Source organism: Carlito syrichta, unplaced genomic scaffold (genome assembly GCF_000164805.1).
Source record: "Carlito syrichta isolate Samal-C Ts95f unplaced genomic scaffold, Tarsius_syrichta-2.0.1 Scaffold95881, whole genome shotgun sequence".
Taxonomy (NCBI): domain Eukaryota; kingdom Metazoa; phylum Chordata; class Mammalia; order Primates; family Tarsiidae; genus Carlito; species Carlito syrichta.
The window spans coordinates 249,163-272,225 of NW_007039977.1; the positions used below are offsets into that span (position 1 = coordinate 249,163).

Genomic DNA, 23,063 nt, shown 5'->3' on the forward strand with positions numbered 1-23,063 from the left:
TAAACTATATTTACTATTCATTGAGTGGAAGTGAATCATCATAAAGGTCTTGATCTTTGGCATCTTCAGGTAGAGCAGGCTGAGGAGGAGGAGGAGGAAGAGGAGGGCTTGGTCTTGCTGTCTCAGAGTTGGCAGAGGCAGAAGAAGGAGAGGAGTTGGAAGAGGAGGAGGCACACTCGGTGTAACTTTTATTGAAAAAAATTCACGTTCAGTGGACCTGCACAGTTCAAACCCATATTGTTTAAGGATCAACTGTAATTTAATCCTCTCTTCTCTCTTTAGAGGAAAAGAACCAAATTTATTGCTTGTGATTTTCTCACTGAATGGTTATACAAGTAAGTCTTTCATGTCTTTGACTATTCAATGACCCTACGAACTTAACAGTGTTAATTTGCAAGCAGAAGAGCAGCAATTGACTTGAAATTTTGCTTATTGTTCCTGACTAGTCAAAATCCAAAGAGGACAGGGGAGCCATTCACAGAATTCTTCTCCATTCCATTTGTGGAAGAGTGGCTAAAGCACCAGTAAGTATGACACAGGCTTCAAATAACTTATTCCTAATTTTAATATGTGTTAATAATAATCTTCTCCAATCTGAGAGAACTAACTGATGTGATCTACCCAGGACCCTGTGGCTCTTGTCTGTGGTTATTTTTAATCTAGCTTAAACTCATCCTATCCATGCCAGTAATTTCATTCAATCACTCCAGAAATAAAATAGGAAACTTAAAAACATTCTTATTCTAAGTAACTTATCTCTCCATTCTCTCTCTTTCTCCCTCTGAAGGTCTTAGGTCTCAGGAAATATAACTAAACTTACTAAATACTAATTTTTAGTTATATGCATCAATTCTCCATTTATAATATTAGAACATGACAGATAAAGTTAAAGCTCTCTTTGACCATTCTAATCTGGGTCTCCTCTCCTGACAGATGTTATCAGTTCAATCTACAATGCATCCTTCCAGAGTTCTTGAAATTGGTTATTTAGCTAAAATTAGTCTATATCATATAAAATTCATAGTATTCTTTGCTGTGAGATTTATTTTATTTTTTTGTTTTTTATTTTTTTTGAGTTGGAGTCTCACTCTGTCGCCCAGACTGGAGTGCAGTGGCCGCTCCCGGCCACCGCAGTCTCGACCTGCTGGGCTCCGGCGATCCTTCCGCCTCAGCCTTCCGAGTAGCTGGAATTACAGGCATGTGCTACCATGCCCGGCTGAATTTTTGATTTGTTGTAGAGATGAGGTCTCGCTGCCCAGGCGGGTCTCGAACCCGCGGGCTCAGGCAATCCACTCACCTCAGCCTCCCAAAGGCGCGGGATTACAGGCTGGAGATTTTTTTATTAATGATGTAGCAATGATACTGATGGTAGCACCTAGCGTTTACTGAGCACCTGTATCACTGTTTTACCATTTGGTACCACTGATCTTGATCCTTATAACAATGTTATTACCAGTCCTATTTGCAGATGAAGAAATTTATGTATTTTACTACAATATGCTTTTATGTAATTCAAATATGTACTTTTCAGATCTAGCCATGTTGATTCAATTACATCTAAATTATGCCTTTTTTGGCTTTATAGTATATTTTACTTCTAGATTTGCATAAGATATTCATTTATACAAGAAATACTCTTTTTTGAGACAGGGTCTTGCTCTGTCATGCAGGCTGGGGTGCAGTGGTGCGATCATAGTTCACTGTAGTCTCAACTTCCTTGGCTAAAGTGATCCTCCTGCCTGAGCCTCTGAATAGCTGGCACTATAGGTGTGCTCTACCATTCCCATCCAATTGTTTTTTAATTTTTTGTAAAGATGATGGGGTCTCATTGTGTTGCCGAGGCAGGTCTCAAACTCCTGGGCTCAAGGGAGTCCCCCACCTTGACCTCCCAGTGTGTAGGGATTACAGGCATAAGCCACCATGCCCAGCCCATACAAGAAATATTTATTGCATAATGCTGTGTACCAAATATCTTTCCAGGTGTGGAAATAGAGCAGTGAACAAAGTAGCCCCAAATCTCTGCCTTCATAGAATTTATATTCTAGTGGTGGATGACAGACTGTAAGCAAATAAGTGCTTTGAAAAATAAAGTTGGAGGGTGAGTGGGTCATGGAGCACTGAGGGACTTAATTTTATACAGTGGTCAGGAAAGATCTCAGAGGATGACATTCAAGCAGTGTTCCATTATTTTAAGCCACCGGTAGAAGAAAAGAGCTTAGTTTAGAGAAAATAATATGTATTTTTCCTGTTGCTTTGAAGATGTTTCCATGCTAGCTCTTTGTAGGAACAATGGTAGGAAACTGAGGCACAAGGAAATCAAGTAAGACTTGCAAAGTAACATATTAAACAAATTATAAGACCTTAAATTAGACTCTTAGCCCTCAAATGTCACATCTTTTGCTTAAATTTGCCCTCTTTGAGAATGCCAAGTTGAATAGACTCTTGACTGACTGTCATGCTAGACTTCCAAAGACCCCCAAGAGGGAAGGCACTATGTTTGAGAGACTGAAGAAATGACCCAGAGGCAACAGATGAGACATGGGCTTTATTCGGAAACTTACTTACAAGGAAAATGGTCCAGGAGCAGCCAGCTGGTCAGGAAAAAACTGCTCCCGAGTGTAAAAGGCACATGGATTATGTAGCATTTTACATAGGGTGAGGTGTGGGGTTCAGCATGAAAAGGGTGCAGATGTAGTGTGAGAAGGCGCTTCCATATATGTCACATGCACACAAAATGACTGTGAATTCTCTCTAGGGGTGGAATTGTTAGTGTTACAATGAACTAAAGAAAACCAAAGCTTATGGGTATTGATCCATGCATGCCTGATCTGGTCTGAACCAACCCTGAGGGCCAACTGCCTCAAGGAAGTGTACTCAAGAAAATTCACTTGCATAGCTGCAAGATGAGGTCCCCGGGTCAGTAGGCGTTGGGAATTCCTTGCCCACGGTCTTAGCATGTCCTGAGTGTCCAAGCCCAAGCCTAAGGGGAAGGGGACATCCTGGATTAGTCACCCAGCTTGCGGCCATATCCAGGATGTGCTAATGTTGTCACTGAGTGTGTGTCACCTTACACTGTCTTTCTCAATTTGAAGAATTAAAGAAAACCCAGATATTACCTTTATTTTTTTTTAAAAAGGTCATTAATACTGGAAAACTTTGTTTCTTATTTAGCTTCTAAATCTTTGCCTAATTTTGTCCATTATGAAATGGAAGGCCCATAATTTTATTGATTTGTAGATCTATTTCTAAGGCAAGGTTTTTCCAGTATTGTTCTCCAAGTTGTTACTTTGCCTTGAAAATGAAACATTTTCCCACTTGCAGTAACCAGTGAAAAAGAATCTTAAAAATAAGAAATGTCTCTAAATGAGTCCTTTCAGATCCCTAGTCATTTACTGTACAAATATCTTTATTTAAAATGGCTGCTGACAACTGCAGGCAGTTATATAAATATGTTATAAAGTAGCCAGTGCAATGGCTCACACCTGGAATCCCAGCACTCTAAAAGACAGGCAAGAGGATTGTTTGAGCTCAAGATTTCAAGACCAAGCCTGGGCAACAGAGTGAGATCTAGTCTCTACAAAAAAATTTAAAAATTGGTCAGGTGAGGTGGCACACGCCTGTAGTCCCAGCTACTCAGGAGACTGAGGCGGAAGGATCACCTAAGCCCAGGAGGTCAAGGCTGTGGTGAGCCTTGATTGCGCCACTGCACTCCAGGCTTGGCAACAGAGTGAGGCCCCAACTAAAAAAAGAAAAAAAAAGACTGGAAAGTAGCAATAGCAGTCATTTCAGCTGCATTCCATGAGAGCAGAAACACAAGAACTCTTTCTTTAACTGGCATTTGTGTCTTCAACTTCCATTACCTTTCAAAGGAGATGCTCAAATGCATGATAAAGATTGAAATGGTACTAATCTAATTCATTTGATGCAAAAGATATCTATTGAACACCTACCCAGTTCAACACAGAGCTTGGTGCTGTGGCAAAACCAGAAATGAAAAGTGTGACTCTGGCCCTTGGGGTGAGAGACACATGTTTATAGCTAGCTTTGACTTCTATTGTGAGTGTTGCAATCAGATCTTAACAAAGCACTGCAGGGAAATGAGGAAACATGAGATCATCCACATGCCCTTCCTGGCGGGGCTGGAGCCGGCCCGGCTGGGGCAGTGGCCAAGCTGTTTCCAGCCCAGATTTGGTCCTGAGAGGCAAGAACTCAGAAGCTGTTTTCTTCTCCAGGATAGTGTCGAGCAGGAATAGTCAGAGAAGCAAGGAGGAACCAAAGTTCTTAAGGAGAATGAGGGCAGGAGCCGGAAACAATATCTAATCCAGGCTTTCTTAGCCTTGGCACTACTGACATTTAGGACCGGACAATTCTTTGTTGTAGGGAGCTGACCTGTGCATTGTAGGATGCTTAGCGGCATCTCTGGTCTCCACCCACTAGATGCCAGTAGCACCCTCCTACAGTTGTGACAATCGAGAATATCTCCAGACATTGGCAGATGTCTTCAAGGGTGGAGTTGAGGCACAATTGCCTCTGGTTAAGAACCCCTGATATAATCCAGCAGTTTTCTACCCTGGCTTCACTCTAAAATCATCTGGGGAGCTTTGGAAAAATATTGGTTCCTGTCTTCACTCAAGACCTATTAAATCAGAGTCTAGGTACAGCCCAGGCATTATTATTATTATTACTATTATTATTACTATTTAGCTTCCTAGGTGATTCTATTGTACAGCCAGGATTGAGATCCTCCATAGAGCAGAAAAAGTGCTGTATCTAAGAAATAATATGTATTATAATTGAACCACTACTCTGCTAAGCACTTTTACACATATTATCTCATTTAATCTTCACAACACCCAGGATGTAAGTACTAAAACTAAGAGCCCAAACTGAGAGCCTAGAGCTAGGAAGTTAGCAATGAAGGTGGATATTGGAGCAGGAGCATGAGGGATGGACATTTTGAGGAGGGCTTAAAGATACAGATTGGAGGGAGATGAATTTTGAGGGGGAGGCTCTGTCAAGGCTTTTTAAAGGAGGCAAAATATAAACTACAGTAGTACTTCAGGCAGTACTGAGTTGGGGTTAACAGCATGAGCTTCCAAGACAGACAAACCAGTATTCAAATCTCTATTCCACCACTTACTGATCATATGACCTTATAAGGTGAATGTTTTATTTATCTATTACTGTATAACAAATTGCCCCAAAACTTAGTGACTTAAAACAATAAATATTTGTTATCTTACAGTTTTTGTGGCTCCGGAATTTGGAAGTAGCTTAGCTGGAAGGTTCTGGTTCAGAGTCTCCCAAAAGGTTGCAGGCAAGATTTCATAGGGGCTGCAGTTTTCTGAAGGCTTGCCTGGGGCTGAAGATTCTGCTTCCAAGATGGCACACAAACATGGGGCTGGGTGTTGACGGAAAGCCTCAGATTTTCCCCATATGGGTTTTTCCATGGATGCTTGAGTACCCTCACTACAGTAACTGACTTCCTTCAGAATGAAAGATGCAGATACAAGAAGGAAGCCACAGCAGCTTTTATGACCCAGTTGTCTTGGAAGTCAAATATTTCCACTTCCACTGCATTATATTAGAAGTGAGTCACCAAGTACCATATTCAAAGGGAGAATAGTGTCTCTATCTTACGAAGGAAGCAGTATCAAAGAATGTGGGGACATATTTTGAAAGCACCATAGCAGGTCTGTCTCTAAGCCTTCGTTTCCTCACTGGTAAATGTGATAGTTGTGAAGGTGCAGTAAAACGATGTTACAGATACAAATGAGATCGTGAACAGGCCCATGTGGCTTGCTGAATGGGAAACAGTGACTTGTTGCCATACGGACATTGTGAAATTAGGAAAGGAAATACAACCAAAAAGGACATTCCATACCAGACCCAAAGATGGGAGAAGAGGCAAGCATGTCTGTCCAGGCACAGAAACCAGCATAGCTGGCTCTGGGAGTATGTGAGGACAGAGAGATGAGACAAGATAAGGCCAGAAGGTAGTTATGAGGCAGGCTATGGTTTTCAGTAAAAGTAAGAGGTTTGGGCATTATCCCAGAAGCCAGAGAGCATCCCCAGGTTTTTGAATAGAGGCACAATGTCAGACTGTTTTGGCAAGATAGTTCCCAAGAGATGTGCAGAGGATGTGTGAGACTGGGGAGAGCCTGGGGGTGGGGCTACTGGTTCAAGGCTAAGGTTACAGCTCTGAGGTATTGAGTAGGGTGGTGGTAGTGGAAGAGGAGGGACATGGGATGGGTAGAATAGATGGATGACACAGGATAATTTAAGGGTAGAGAAGGGGTGTGCCTGAGAAGGTGGGACTTGATCCTGGGTGTGGGGAGGCCCATCCCAGAAGCCAGGAGACCTAGCCAGGAAGGCAGTGGTGAGGGTGCTGGTGATGCTTCCTGTCTGGGCACACTGTGAGTGAGGAGTCTCAGGGTTTCCATACTGAGAGCATTGACCCAAGCTTAGAAGTAGGGTAGGGAGAGAAACATTGATTTGGGAATCAAGATCCTCACATCAAATGTTTGGATGGACTAGGAACGGTGGCTCGTGCCTGGAATCCCAGCACTTTGGGAGGCAGAGGTAGGAATATCTCTTGAGCCCAGGCGTTTAAGACCAGCCTGGACAGCACAGTGAGACCTTGTCTCCACAAAAAATTAAAAATTAGCTGGGCATGGTAATGTGTACCTGTAGTCCCAGCTACGCAGGAGGCCAAGGTGGAAGAATGCCTGAGCCCTGGAGGTTGAGGCTGCAGTGAACCATGATCTGTGCCATTGTACTCCAGCCTGGGCAATAGAGTGAGACCCTGACTCAAAACAAAACAAAACAAAACAGAAAACACAAACAAAACAAAAAAATACAAAACAGAAAACACAAATGTAGAGATTAAGTTGAGATGGATAAGGACTGAACTCAGGGGTACCCCAGAGTTGGTTCCAGAAGTTCAGTGAAGGAGGCACTTACTTTAAGTCATGTGGTTGGCGGTGGTGACCCTGTCCTGTCTTCAAACCATTGTTTCAACTTAGAGTCTGTGTTGATTTGAAATGACTGGTAGTGAGGATTAGAGGTATATTCATTTTCTAATGCTGTGGTCACAAATCACTACAAATGTGGTAGCTCAAAAACAACACACATTTATTACCATACAGTTCTGGAGGCCTGAAACCTGACACAGATCTCACTGGGCTAAAGTCAAGGTATTGGCAGAGTTATATTTTTTTCTGGAGGCTCCATGGGAGAATTTATTTCTTTGCCTTTTCTGGTTTCTAGAAGCTGCGTGCATTCCTTGGCCTGTGGCCCTGCATCCATCTTCAAAGCCAGAAATGCTGCATTTCCCTGGCCCTCTTCCTTAGTTGTGTCTCTTGGGCTCTCTTTTGCCTCCGTTTTCCACTCTTAAGGACTTTTGTTGTTATATTAGCTCACTTAGATTATCTCTCTATCTTAAGACCCTTAACATAATCACACCTGCAAAGTTCCTTTTGCCATTGTCGGGTGACATATTCACAGGTTCTGGGAATTATGTGGACATCTTTGGGACCCCAATTCTGCCTACCACAAAAGGTAACGGAGACTGGGGGAAATTAAAGGTCTCCCCCTCCTAGGGATCACTTACATTTTACTGGGGATCATTTATATTTTAAAGTGGTATCACAAGTTTTGTAAAAATGATACATGCTAAGTGGAAAAATACAAATGAAAATGAAACTGAAAGTCAAAAGAAAAAGGCACAAATCACCGAAGAGCCCGCCTCCCAGATATAACCATTGCTGACATTTCAGTGGACTTCTTGTCAGGTACCTCTCTATGTATCCCTACATATATGGATATTTGGAATGTGTGTGTCTATTCCTCTGTGACCACAACTAAGAGTGAGAGAACATTTGAGGTGCTGGGAGGAGAGTTTAGAGAGTTCATGGTGGGTGCTGTCATGCTGGTCTCTCATGTGGATGTGGAGGCATCTGCTGAGAGGGAGGCAGGGGCAGAGCCTGGAGGCTTATGGAGGAGGGAAGGAGGCTGAGCAGCTGCTGTGGTAAAACCGATCGGGGAGCAGCTAGGGGTAAATAGTGATGGCCCAGCTGATGGCCCGAATCTGTGGTGCATGTAAACAGCCTGCTTATGTGATCATCTCCAGCAACTCTCTGCAACCCAGGAAAGGGGGCGGAGAGAACAGATGGCTGATAAAACCAAGGTAGAAGACTGGCCCCGGGGAGCTTAGGTACAAGCAAAAGCATTGTTTCCTTTTCGAAGAATAATACTTACATTTTATCATAAGTTACAAATTTATCATAAATTACTCTATTTTCTGAATTACATTAACACTTGAGCAACCAATTTTCAGGAAGAGAAAAAAGCACTACATCCTATGTTCATATCAAAAGTAAGAAACATACCAAGCTAAAATGAGGATGGAGGGATACAGTTTAGAATCAAGACAATAAGTTTTAAAAAATGTCAGTGTGTGGTCTTACTTGAATCTGGATTCAAACAAATAAACTATGTATTCAGCTAGTATTTGTTGAGTGCTTAAATGTGCTCTCAAATTATGGAGCAGACATATTCATAAGCAGGTTGGCTACCATTTATTGAACACCTACTATGTGTCTGGGAACCTATGAAATAGACAAACATGGTTCCTATCTTCATGGACAAACAGATACTGTGTATAGTTGGATTGAAGTATACAGGTATTTAATTTATGTTAATTCAACAATATGCTTTTGGGAAAAAGAGAGGGGGAGAAAGAAATAATAATTTTTAAAATGCAAGCAAATCTTGCCTCTTTGCGCTGAAGGCGAAGCATAAAATAGGACACATAGCCTAGCTCTTTCCTTAGTGGCTCTCAATTTTTTGTACCTTTCATAAAATGAGTGGCTCATAAGGCGACTACTTCCTTCTGTCTATCTGTCTGTGTATGTATATACCTAGACTTGCCTACCAAACATTTACATAGTATTTACTCAGGTACTATTCCAAGCAGTTTATAAATATTACCTAATTTCACTTGCATAGCCCTACAAAGTAGAAAATATTATCCTCATTGTTATTATGCTAGGTTAGGCTAGGTTACAGTTATAAACAGGACCAAAATGCCAGTGACTTAATCCAACAGTGGCTTATTTCTTTTTTTGGTTTCATTTTTTTTGAGTTGGAGTCTCACTCCGTTGCCCAGGTTGAGCCACTGCGCCTGGCCTTATTTCTTGGTCACAGAAAGACTATTGCAAGTTGGACAGCCTTATGAATTATAGCTATATACTTAAAAATGTGACCTTCAATGTTACTGAAACAAAGGGAAAAAAAAGAATGGAGGAGGCATTTCAGTTCTTAATCTTCTCAGTCTAGAAGGTTCATAACCTCACCTCTCCTCACAGAGCAGGCCCCAAACCAACTGCAAGGGAGGCAGGGGTATGTAAGGCTACTCATGGATATTTGGTGAACACTAGCCATCTTGGCCACAGGCATATTTCTGAGAAAGAACTAGGGTACAGAGAAGTGAGGCCTCTGCCCAGCATCACAAAGCAGTAAATAGCAGAGGCAGGATTTGAACCCAGGCAGCCTGGCTGCAGTGTCTGCATTGTTGAAAGTGTGATTAGGCCAGGCATGGTGGCTCACACCTATAATCCAGCACTTTGGGAGGCTAAGGTGAGGAGTTTGCCTGAGTCCACAGGTTCAAGACCAGCCTGGGTAATTTGGTGAGACCAAATCTCTACAATAAATCAAAAATTAGCTAGGCATGATGGCACATTCCTGTAGTTCCAGCTACTTGGAAGGCTGAGGCGGAAGGATCACCTGAGCCCAGCAGGTCAAGGCTGCGGTGGTTGAGAGTGTGCCACTGCACTCCAGCCTGGGCGACGAAGTGAGACTCCAACTCAAAAAAAAAAGTGTGATCAACTACTCTACTTCCTCTTCTGCCGCCTGGTACTCAAAGTGACTAGCACTGAGACTGGGAGAAACCTGTCTGTGTGAGACTGCCATGTTTTTGTACAGATAATGTAAGGGGCTTTAGGGGGATTTTTGACTAATGTGATTTTCATCTTTGTTCTAATTTTAGAATACGAGCCCTGTGTAAGATGCGACTCCTTTGTATATTATGTGTTTGCTAGCATTTATTGCCTCAAATAATTCTAGCCAGGGGAGCCATCAGAAATGCAAGTTTGGGTCTTATTTTAATGTTCTTGGTAAGATAGATTCTACCAAGCCCAGCTGCCTTCACTGTTCGATATTATTATATTGTCAAATCACAGCTGGTAGGTTGGGCACATTTGTCACGGGTGGCTGCTGATTGCTGAGCACATCAATGATGAGTCCTTCTCCCACAGATTCCTCCATAATTTAGCATACTCTGCACTCTGTCTGCCCCTTCTCAGTTACCCATTTCTTTTTTATGACTTTTTTTTTTTAGTTGGAGTCTCATGCCGTCGCCCAGGCTGGAGTGCAGTGGCACCCTAATGGCCACCCCAGCATCAATGGGCTGGGCTGAGGTGATCCTTCCGCCTCAGCCTTCCAAGTAGCTGGAACTACAGGCACATGCTACCATGCCCGGCTAATTTTTTGATTTATTGTAGAGATGAGGTCTCACTAAGTTGCCCAGGCTGTTCTCTAACCTGTGGGCTCAGGCAATTCCCTCACCTCGGCCTCCCAAAGACTTTTTTTTTTAAGAGACAGTTTCTCACTCTGTTGCCCAGGCTGGAATGCAGTCGCTGTTTCACAGGCATGATCATAGCTCACTGCAGCTTCGACCTCCTGGGCTCAAGCCATCCTCCTGCCTTAGCCTCCCAAGTAGCTGGGACTACAGGTGCACGTACCATGCCCAGCTGATTTTTAAAAATATTTTTAGAGGCTGGGCTCAGTGGCTCAGCCTGTAATCCCAGCACTTTGGGAGGCCAAGGCGAGTGGATTGCCTGAGCCTGAGGGTTTGAGACCAGCCTGAGCAACTTGACGAGACCTCGTCTCTATAATAAACTTCAAAAATTAGCTGGGCATGGTAGTGCACGCCTGTGGTCCTGGCTACTTGGAAGGCTGAGACATAAAGACCGCCTGAACCCAGCAGGTCGAGGCTGCAGTGGCATGAGCATGTCACTGTGCTTCAGTCTGGGCAACAGAGTGAGACTCCAACTCAAAAACAAAAACAACAACAAAAAAGAATCACTATGGAATTAAATAACTCTAGACCTAAAAAATCTTTCAAAAGAATGTTTCACTCCAAATGACAGGAAGATGGCTGAGTTTTATTTTGTCCTATATATTTTTCTGTAGCTATCAGATTTTCTACAGAATTACTTTAAGAATGAAAAGTCACCAGGCATGGTGACCCCTGCCAGTAATTCCAGTTGCTTGAGAGACTGAGGTGGGAGGATCACTTGAGCCCAGGAGTTGGAGGCTTCAGTGAGCTATGTTTGCACAAGCTGGGTGACAAAGTGAGACCCTGCTGTGCGTGATGACTCACATCTATAATCCCAACATTCTGGGAACCTGAGGTTGGAGGATTGCTTGAGCCCAAAAGTTTGAGGCCAGCCTGGGCAACATGGTGGGACCTTGTCTCTACAAAATTTTTTTTAAAACTAGGCAGGTATTGTGGTGTACATCTGTAGTCCTAGCTACTGGGGAGGCTGAGATAGGAGGATTACTTGAGCCTAAGAGGTTGAAGCTGTAGTGAGCGGGATGGTGCCACTGCATTTCAGCCTAGACTCTGTCCTGAGACAGAGTAAGACTTCAACTTAGGGGGGAAAAAAGGAAATTATAAAACTGAGCGTTTACTCCATGTTTTAAAATTCTGTTTTCTTGCTTTCTGTGGTGGACTTTTATATTTTTTGCAGCCCTGCATTGCTTTTCCCCTTCTTCTGGATCCAGAACTCTCTGTTCCTCAAAGGATTACTCCTCTCCCATTCTCAATCCATGTAGTTCAGTGTGCTGACTTCATGGCTCTGGGTTGGGTATGTAACCCAGGCCTGTCCAATCAGAGCAGTGCATCCCCCTGACCATAGTGGTTACTACCCAAGTTGGTCCAATCAGAGGAAATTCCAAGACTTCAAGAAGCAACATGGAAGGAGTTTCTCTCTTTTCCACTAGACTTGGATTTTCGAGGTTATAAGCCTTAAACTGCTGCGAGACTGTGACTGAGATAACAGTAGAACTGAAAAGTAGCAAGAGTTCAAGTCCTTATGATGTTCTTTTGAGCCTCTATCTGACCATGCCTAAAGCCGACTCTATCCTTTTTTAATTAAATGAACCAATAAATACTCCTCCCCACCACCTTTTTTTTTATTTAGCCAGTTGGAGTTCAGTTTCTGATGCTTGTAAATCAAGAGTTCTGACCGATATGTTTTCCAACATGAATTTGCCCCAGCAAACTCTGTGTTAGTCATCTTTCTCTAGGTTCTGCTGCAGTAGCAAACAACCCCCTAATCTCAGTGCCTTACAACACCACAGGTTTTTTTCTTCATCCTGTTACGTGTGGGCTGTATGTCAGCTTTGGCTCTACTCCACATCTCTTTCAAGGACCTAGGATGAAGGAGCATCCCATCTCTCAGTCTCAGGGCAGAGGGAGATCAATGGCTGAAGCATGCAATGGCAAACGTGGCTTCTGCTCACATTCATTAGCCAGTGCAAGTCAATATCCATGTTCCTGGGAAATTGACACCTCTCATAAGGAGGAACTGCAAGGCGTCGGGTAAATGGCGGGGATGCATAATTCTCTTCCAGGGAAGAGAGAGATAATTGGGAACAATAATATAACTACCACAGGCTCTAATCTGCCCTACCTTTCAATAGTGATGGATTTTGTTGTATCTCCTGTCGACTTTACTGATAAATCCAGCACCATCCTCTTTTGTAGTATATAATCCTGACTCAACAAGCCAATCAGAGACAATGAACTTATTTACTAGCATACTAAAAACAGGAAAAGTTTAGATTTTTATTTTAGCAAAAAAGAATTGTCCTGAGAATTGGTCAGATTCATTTGCAAAAATGAATAACTAAATAAGCACAAGGAACGAAAGTGCACAGTCACCTTTCTGGTCTTGTGTCCCAGCGGAGAAGGCTCATGAAAGACATCATTAAAACTGAGACCTTCAATGAAACAAAGATTGTGTTTTCAAAGAGAAAAGAAAAGGTTGCTTTGGGTGAAGTGTCTTCTCAGTTACGTTTTATCCTCGGACAAAAAAAAAAAAGAAAAAAGTGCATGATACTTTCATGTTGGTGAAAGGTATCTTATGACCAAAAACTGAGGTGAAAACAAAAGTGTCACCGTGGCGTCTGAGGACAAGCTCCAGCCATATGATGATGTTTTTACTGAGGTTAACAGTGGGACTGAAAACACTCATGCTTTCAAAATGGCACAGGAAACTGCATTTTGTACTAAAGATTATAATTAAATGGTGGCACAGCAGAAATTTTGCTGTCATGCATCTAGATAGAAAAAAAATCTTTTCATTTATTTCACCTCATAGAATAATAGATTTCTGTCTCAGTAATTTCAGAGGCCAGAGAGTCCCAAGAGGACAGTAAATTGTCTTTGCTCTTTATGTTCACATTCATCTTCAAATAGCGGGAGGAAGGAGAGCTGCTTCCTGAATCTGGGACATGCTGAGATGTCTAAATCCTCTGAGTGCCTCCCTCTCACTGGAGGTTTAACATATGGGTGGCCCTTCCTCTGGAGCCCTCGATACTGCTTCCTTTCCTTGTTCCATCTGTTTCTAGATGACTGTTTAAGAATGAGTTCAAGCCGGGCTCGGTGGCTCAGCCTGTGATCCCGCACCTTGGGAGGCTGAGGTGAGTGGATTGCCTGAGTCCATGGGTTCAAGACCCGCCTGGGCAGCGAGACCTCATCTCTACAATAAATCAAAAAATCAGCTGGGCGTGGTAGCGCATGCCTGTAGTTCTGGCTACTGAGAAGGCTGAGGCAGAAGGATCGCCAGAGCCCAGCAGGTTGAGGCTGCGGTGGCCGGGAGCGGCCACTGCACTCCAGTCTGGGCGACAGAGTGAGACTCCAACTCAAAAAAAAAAAAAAAAGAACAAAAGAATGAGTTCAAGCCGGGATCAGTGGTTCAGCCTGTGATCCCGCGCCTTGGGAGGCTGAGGTGAGTGGATTGCCTGAACCCGCGGGTTCAAGACCCACCTGGGCAGCGAGACCTCATCTCTACAATAAATCAAAAACTTAGCCAGGTGTGGTAGCGCACACCTGTAGTTCCAGCTACTTGGAAGGCTGAGGCAGAAGGATCACCGGAGACCAGCGAGTCGAGGCTGTGGTGGCCGGGAGCGGCCACTGCACTCCAGTCTGGGCGACAGGGTGAGACTCCAACTCAAAAAAGAAAAAAAAAAAAAAAAGAATGAGTTCAGAGAGCCTATGTGAGGCGAGAGCCTGTGTGAGGCAGCACATCTAGGTTCCTGTCTTAGCTCCCCTATTGACTGGCTGGTGTGTGAGCTTTCTAGGGCAACTATAACAAGTGACCACAAACTTGATGACTTTACAGCAACACAGATTTATTCTCTTGTAGTTCTGGAGGCTAGAGGTCCTAAATCAGTCTTACTGGGCTAAGTCAAAGTGTTGGCATGGCTGACTGCCTCTGGATGCCTAGGGAGAATGTGTTTGCTTGCTTTTTCTGGCTTCTGGAGGCCACCTCTACTCCTTGGCTTGTGGCCCCCTCCTTGCATCACTCTGCATTCTTGCGTCTGTCTCCACATCTCCTATTTCTGTAGTAGTGTCTCATGAGTGACCGCCCCCCTGTCCCCATCCCCCCATCATCCAGGGTAATCTCCCCATCTCAAGATCCTTAACTCAATCACATCTGCAAAGTCCGTTTTGCCATATAAGGGAACATATGTATTCACAGGGTCTAGGGACTGGATATGGACCTCTTGGGGGACACCAACAGGAAAAGCCTGTGTTTGTTTATTTATGAGACTTCTGACACCAAATGTGTGGGGTTTTCACACCAAGCAATTCTCCACCTCTCTCAGATACCAACTGGGTGTCCTATAATTTAATTTACTTTTATTCTTACACTACTTATAGTTAGCACAGATTCCACGGGCTAAGGGCCCACAAGACTGCCTTCCACTTCAGATGCCAGTTCAAAGGAACAGGTCCCCAGGTTACCCTCACTTCTGTCGGACTTGGCTATAAACTCAGTTTTATAATTCTCTTTAACAACTCATAGAACTCAGAACTCACTTCTGTAAAAGATTTTATATTTTATATTTTATAAAGGCTACAAATGAACAGCCAGATGACGAGATAAGTGATGAGGGTCCCTAGCACAAGAGCTTCTGTACCTGTGGAGTTGGGGTGTGCAGTTACACTCACCAACCCAGAAACTCATCAAGTCTCATGGTTTTATAGAGTTGAATCTCCAGCCTCCCCCCACTTCCTGGAGGCCAGTGGGTGACACTGAAAATCTCAACTCTCTAATCACTTGATCTTTCTGGTGACCAGCCCCTTCTTGAGACTCTCTGTAGAGTCCAGGGTAAGTCCATCATGAGTCACACTATTAGCATATACTCAGGTATGAGTTTATAAACTCAGAAGTTCATTATGAATAACAAGTGATATTCCTATCACTTAGGAAATTCCAAGGGATTGGGGACAAAGGCCAAATATATATATTTGTGTGTGTGTGTGTGTCTCACTCTGTTGCCCAGACTGGAGTGCAGTGTCACCATCATGACTCACCACAGCCTCAACCTCCTGGGCTCAGGCGATCCTTCCACCTCAGCCTCCCAAGTAGTTGAGACTACAGGCTTGTGCCACCATGCCCAGCTAAAATATATTTCTTATTATACCCGGGGCTATTATTCAGCCTACAGCAGCTGGGTAACCTGGAATCAGTCCCTTCACATCTCTGAGCTATGCTTCTCTCTTATGTGGTGTGGGAATGGTAATAATCTCTACCTTGGAGGGTCATTGTGAGGCTTAAAGATGTGATCAGTTAGAGTTCTTTCTTGTGAGCAACAGAAATTGCAGGGCTACTTACAAAAAGGGGTCTATATGAGTAGTAATAAGATAACACATAAACCTGACAGAGAGGCAAGGACCTGACTTTGGAAAGCAGGGATGGGGATCAAGAGAACACAGGCTACGATTTGTTTCTCAATACACCACTGCCAGGGTAAAGCCTTAGGCTCCTGCCAGTCCACCCAAGATTCCCACTTCAGGGAGGTACCATGTGCTTGGCCACACTTGGGTCTTAGGTGCACTCCTTGGCCAGGGAGGGCCAGGTGCTATAGCCCACATTCTCCCAGCACAGGGAGGGGGAGCTGTCAAAACAAAGTCTGAGGACTGATGCCACAAGAAGAGGGGAGGGCATTCTGGGCAGATAGAAATGAAAGGTATCCACTGCGCAGGGTTCATGGCAGGTATTCAAAGAATGATGGCTTTTATTTTATCCCTAATCTTAAGAGACAAGTAGTCACTGCTTTCACAAGATGAAATGTGGACAGCCAGTGACCAAGCAAGTGAATATGTGCATTTATCATCAGTACTGCCACTGATCAATTCTGACCTTAAGTTCTCTGTTTCCTATCTATAATAATATATATTCATTCAGAAATATTTTTTGAAGGTCTACTTTATTCCAGGGACTTTTCTAGGTACTGTGGATAAAGGGGAGAATAAGGGAAATTCCTGGCTCCTGTGGAGGTCACATTGTAGTGGGAAGACAAACTATAACCAAACTAACAAGTAAATGTATTGTAAAATGTCCAAAAGTCTCAGGTACTTTGAATTAAAATAGAGCAGAGTAAGTGGATAGAGAGTCACAGGGTTGGCTAGGGTGAGCAGTGGTTGGTGTTTTACTTGAAATCTCCTGGGTGAATACATGGGCTTAACAATTTGTTGTTTGGTGAACTCTCTTCTCTGAATGTATATGCAGCTTCAGTGATAGGGTTGGTGAAACAGGACTCAACTCTGTGTTTAACTAGGAGGATGATTCAGCCTGATGCTGGGGTAACAACCACTTGTTGATCTCCCAGGGTGGAGATTGGTGAGGGGGCGGCAGCAATATCATATCCTAGTAGCCCTGATTTCCAAGTGCACTCTCAGGTAACAGAGAGTAATGCTCCACTGGTTTTTGGAGCTAGTCCTTGTATTCATAGACGCCTAGAATTAAATGAATCCTACGAGATCCTGTCCTAATGGCTAGACAACATATGTCTGGAGGCACCATTCCAGATAACCTCTACTCTTACAAAGATCTGAAGTTCATAAGTCAAGAATAGAATGTCGGGGAAGTCAGTAAGGTAAAGGGCAAGGACTGGATAAGGTCTCTTGCTGAATATGATGGGTGCTCATTCTCAAATACTGGTCCATCACAGAACTTAAGGACCTGTGCCATCTTTGCAAACAGCTTTACTTGTGCTTATGTTTTCATGTTCCAAGAAAATAACCTAATCTCTTAGCTAATGAAAAGTGGATCAAATTTGGATCCTGGAATTCAATTTCAATCTCAAGCAAGCATTTCTCCTTTCTACATTATCCTGTTTAAATATGATTTTGGATGGAACTTTTTTAATTGCCTTAAAACTGAATGGAGAGATTGATGAAGACTAACTTCTCAGATTTTCTTATTATATGTCTTGTTAGCATGCTATATCTTCTTTCTGTACTGTAGATCTTTTACTTAGCATCCAAAAAAGGGGAAAGAAGTGTGTATATATGTGTGCATGCATGCACATGCAAGTATATATTCTTTTTTTTTTTTTTTTTTTTGAGTTGGAGTCTCACTCCATCGCCCAGACTGGAGTGCAGTAGCACACTCCCGGCCACTGCAGCCTCGACCTGCTGGGCTCCGGTGATCCTTCCGCCTCAGCCTTCCAAGTAGCTGGAACTACAGGCGAACGCTACCACGCCCTGCTAGCAAGTGTATATTTATGACACAATCAGAAGAATACATTTTTGTTCTTCTCAGAATTATAGCATTGATTCTTACAATTCAAATGTATTGAATTCACATTTGAGAAATAAAGGAGGAGGACATGACAAATGGGCATTACTAGTAAGACAATTCTTCTTGGAAACATACTTCTGCAGTGCCATCGTGCCCATTTCAACATGCAGGAGCATCTGCTCTGGAGTGTCCAACGTAAGCCCTTGTGGAGCCTCAGCTGCCTTCTCCTGTGACTGACACATTCATCTCCTCTCCCCTCCCCGGCTCCCTGATAATGAGCCGTCGTCTCTATTTTTATTCGACCTGAAGCCAATTGCACTGATTCCAAGAGAGAGAAATGGGCCTGGCATGGCTTCTATCCCTTCAAGCTAGCCCGTTGAAATGATTGATCATTCCCAGGGACTATGCGCTGAAGAGTGAGTCCTTTTCATTTGGCCCAATTTACACTGTCTTTCTCATACTTATTCTTGGTTTGGGAATGAGACAGCGCCCCATTATTTAGCCGTGAAAGCAAGGATGTCACTAAAGGTGGCCTCATATTACTGCTTAAAGGCCTATTAGGAATCTCATTTTGCTCTTTGGAGATGTCATTGTGATGCAGAGCGGCTCAGGGTTTCATTACTGGTGAAAGCCCTTTGTTGGGCTTGCCTGTCGTGTCCTAAGATTTGTGGTTCTCCTTTACTGCTGCTATTCCGAAACGGGAATACTGTTACTTTGAGGATTTCATGACATCAGCAGTGCAAAACATACTTAAAGCAGGAAAATTGCAGCTGAACAGAAAGGCGCCTTCAAATCTCCCCTCAGATACAGGTGACAAACTCCACTTCATTTAGCTGTCCTGATGTGGGATTTCCCTATGGAGGTTCAGACAAATGAATATCTGCCAAGTTATTACCAGAAAGTTCACTGAAAAGGGCATTTGCTATGATTATGGCTTCTCCCCCCTAATTTTTTTTTCTTTGAGGCAAATGACTGCATTTTCTTCTATTTACCACTCAACAGCTGTTAGACTCTGGCTTGCATGTTAGTGACCTTGTGAACTGGCCCCTTCTCTCTGAGCCCCTCCCTGTGTTTCCTGGGCAGTTTGCATTCTCAGCAGGAAGTTGTCAGTGACATTGAACACAGTATCTTTATCCCTTTCTGCCTCAGTTTCTTTGACTCTAACCGAAGGATAACAACTTGTTATTCATGTTGTAAGGATTTAACACAATCATGTGTAGAAAGCGCATAACACACTGCTGGATACAACGGCAACCACTCATTCCACAAGTATTTATGGAGTGCTGACTATGTGGCAGGCCTTGTCCTAAATGCTGGGAATACTAAGATGAGCAAACACAGGATCAGTCTCTGCTCTCTTGGAGGTTTTCATTCAAGTAAAAGATTTGGGCATTAATTAGATTATTGCATGGGTATACATCTCCAAATTGGGCCAAGGACTAGGAAGGAAAATTGCAAGGAGTTTCATTGGGCCTTGATCTAGTCAAAGGACATGTTTCAATAACATTTCGACAGAGATCAGAAGGATCAGTTACTCAGAAGGCTGAAGTAGAAGGATCACTTGAGCCCAGGAGTTCAAGGCTATAACATGCTATGATTGTGCCACAGCACTTCAGCCTGAGTGACAGAGCAAGACCCCGTCTCTAAACAGATATAAATAAAAATTAAGAAGGAATAAGAGGGACCCAGTAAAAAGGGGTGTCAGCCTCCACCAGCCCTAAGGTGCATTTGAGCAAATTTGGAAAAGATGTTCCTACCCTGGGGCAGATGCAGCCCCACCCTGAGAAGAAGAGCATGGACTGGGTTTTTGTACCTCCAGCCCATGCACTGGATGCTCTTGAGCAGAGGACAACCTGTATAACCATACAAGGTGCCCCTGGCTGGGAGTTGGGGGAGATTGGAGGCAGAGGAAAGAACCTTTGCAAAGACCCTGAGATGGGAGGGAGCATGGCACATTTGAGGTGCTGCAGATGGCCGGGCGGGGGGGCTGGAGAACAAGGAGCAAGAATGCTGGAAAGGAGTCCAGAAAGCTCTTGGTAAATATCACCTAGTGTTAGCACATTAGAGCATTATTCTCATACATTCAGTGCCAGTACACCAGGGTCTTTCTGGAAGCTGTTGATTTTTTGTTGTTGTTTGTTTGTCTGTTTTGAGTTGGGATCTGACACGTCACCCAGGCTGGAGTACAGTGGTCTGATTATGGCTTACTGCAGCCTTACCTCTTGGGCTCAGGCAGCCCTTCCATCTCTGCCTCCCGAGTAGCTGGGACTACAGATGTACACCACCATGACTGGCTAATTTTTAAAAATTTTTTGTAGAGATGAGATCTCGCTATATTGCTTAGGGTGGTCTCGAGCTCCTGGGCTCAAGTAATCCTCCTGCCTCGGCCTCCCAAAGTGTTGGGATTACAGGTATGAGCCACCATGCCTGGCCAGAAGCGATTGATTTTTAACTAGTGAAGGGAAATTACTTCAGGGATGTGACTTGTGGTGTCACACGACTGAGATTTAGAGAATAGGGACAGTGGATGAGGAGAGACATTTAATGTGGAAAGCAGGGGGCTGAAATACCTCCAGTGGCAGGCCTCCAGCAAAAGATGAAGCCTCCATCACAGCCCAGGAAACTAGATATTAGGCAAGAAGAGGTGAAAACAGAAATGACTAAAAAAACCCAAAAAACAAAAACGCTATCACATTATGCAAATAAAAATGGAAACTGAACATTAGGGAAAGGTTTTTAACAATGCTGTCATTTTGAGGGCGTAATTATCTCTCCAAAGAAATGGAAGAATCTCCTTTACTTGATCTCTTGAAAGGATCTGTCCAGCCGGAAAACCAGAGCCTGGCAACAACACCACCCTTGCTAGAAGTGGTGTTGATAACCCCAGGTTCTTTCTGGCTTTGATTTCTTTGATTCTGGAATAATTCAAAAGAGCATTCATTCATTCAAACAAATATACTGTATCAAAGTTTTTTTTTCTTTTTTCAAGTCAAAGTTTAGAGGGAAATGAAAACCCCAGATCCTGGAGAATCACGCATTGTTGCCAGTTAGCTCTGCATTCTGGACGAGGCTAGGCACTGCAAGTGTTTGCCAAGTTGAGGCATGGTGTGTCAGCACCCCACTGTGAGGGAAGTTTGGGCTTTAGGATTGTGTGGGTCTGGGCTGAGGCTGACTAGGCCACCTACAAGTTGCATGACCTTGAGCAGGCTAGTTAATCTCTCTGTGCAATGAGAGTAACTGTAAGTTCTAGCAGCTATTAGAGAGAGCTTTGAGGCTAGGGCACTTGGGAATCCCTCACTTGCAAAGTTCTTTCTGGGGATCCTGTACTGGGAGCAGCCTCCATGTGATTCACATACTTCCAGAGACTTCTTCTCTGTGCTGTATCTGAACAGTCTTGGCCTTTGCCTTTAAGAGATAGCTGTGCTTTGCTCTTGGGAAACATAAAGAACCAGATTTAAGACAAATTATAAGACCTTGTCAGCAGTTAGTGCCTCTATTAAACTTTTAGGAGAAAGTAAGTGTATGTAGTCTTGATTTTTAAATATATCTATGACTTTTAAAATCCCATCACAATCTGAAAAAGAGCAGACACCCTCAACTGACCCAGCACTTGAGATATGTTACTATTTTTTTTTTTTGAGTCAGAGTCTCACTGTCACTCAGGCTGGAGTGCAGTGGCACGCTGCTCATGGCCACAAAGTGCAGTGGCACACTGCTCATGGCCACCGCAGCCTCGACCTGCTGGACTCAGGCGATCCTTCTATCTCAACCTTCCAAGTAGTTGGAACTACAGGCGTGTGCCACCTTGCCCATCTAATTTTTTTTTTCTTTCTAGAGACGAGGTCTCACCATGTTGTCTAGTCTGGTCTCAAACCCGCAGGCTGAGGCAATCCTCTCACCTCCACCTCCTGTGCTGGAATTACAGCCATGAGCCATTGCGCCCGGCCTTGGAGATTATTTCTTATTAAGATGTATGCAGAACTTAAAAAACATGCTTGAATTTGAACCACATCAGTTTGAATACATACTAACCAGAGATAACTTTCTATATTTTGCTTTTGGGAATGAGATGAACTATAGTACTTAATTTTTCTTCAGTATGAAGTTGGAGAAAGAGCCCTTTATTGTATCTCAGTCATAGTATAGTACATGAAGGTGGCTGCTCCTCTGTCTCTTGCATTATTTCCATACAGTCTTGTGTCAGTAACATGTAAGTTGCACCTCCAGGACTAACACGCAGGTATAGCAATCTGAGTCCTTAAAGGAAAAGCAGGCTAACAGTGATTTAAAGGTTATGCTGGTTAAAAATAAAAATCCATCCCAGAATTCAAAATAAAAAATGCTAACTCAAGCATATACTTTTCTATCTAAAATGACATTGTTGCTTTCTAAGAAGGGGGTTAATGAAGCACTTAATCAGAGAGACCATTATGTTGTCAAAGGCAATGCCAAGGCTGAAGGACAGGATTTTCTTGGGCATGTGACCATTCTATTGTTTTTCAGCCCGAGGCCACCAATCCCGCTGTCCCTCCTGCTGACAGAAGAGGAAGCAGTTGTCTACATTCAGTCTTTCTGGAGAGCCTATATGGTAAGAATCATATGTAATTGTGGCATTTGACTTGATGGAGAATTTTGTGAAGTGTAAGGCCCAGGGGAAACACTTAGATGAATTAGAAACATAGAATATTAGAGCTAATATCCAGACCTCAGAAATAGGATTCTCAGCTGGACGTGGTGACTCACACCTGTAATCCCATCACTCTGGGAGGCAGATACCAGCAGATTGCTCTAGCCCAGGGGTTTGAGACAAGACTGGGCAACATAGCAAACTCATCTCTATAAAAAAATCAAAAAATTAGCCAGGCATGGTGGCATGTGCCTGTAGTCCCAGCTACTTAGGATGCTGAGGTGAAAGAATCGCCTAAGCCCAGGAGATCAAGACTGCCATGAACCATGATCATCGTGATCATGCCACTGCACTCTAGCCTGGGTGACAGAGCGAGACCTAACTCAATAAATCAATAAATAATTAATTTAAATAGGTGTTAAAGTATAATTTAGAAATTTTACCAAAACTTATTTTGTAGTTATCACTAAACATACCCTCCAACCTTTTACTTTTATTATTATTATTATTATTATTATTATTTTGAGTTGGAGTCTCACTCTGTCACCCAGGCT

General features: G+C 43.3%; 1 protein-coding gene across 1 annotated transcript in view; it reads left to right on the forward strand.

Annotated features, from left to right (window-relative positions):
• Positions 1–23,063, forward strand: part of IQCK (IQ motif containing K) — a 134,057-nt gene that overhangs the window by 36,259 nt on the left and 74,735 nt on the right. The window contains exons 5-7 of the mRNA XM_021714492.1: positions 283–335; positions 447–524; positions 22,386–22,470. Coding sequence (XP_021570167.1) covers positions 283–335; positions 447–524; positions 22,386–22,470 — 216 coding nt within the window. The remainder of the gene's footprint in view (positions 1–282; positions 336–446; positions 525–22,385; positions 22,471–23,063) is intronic.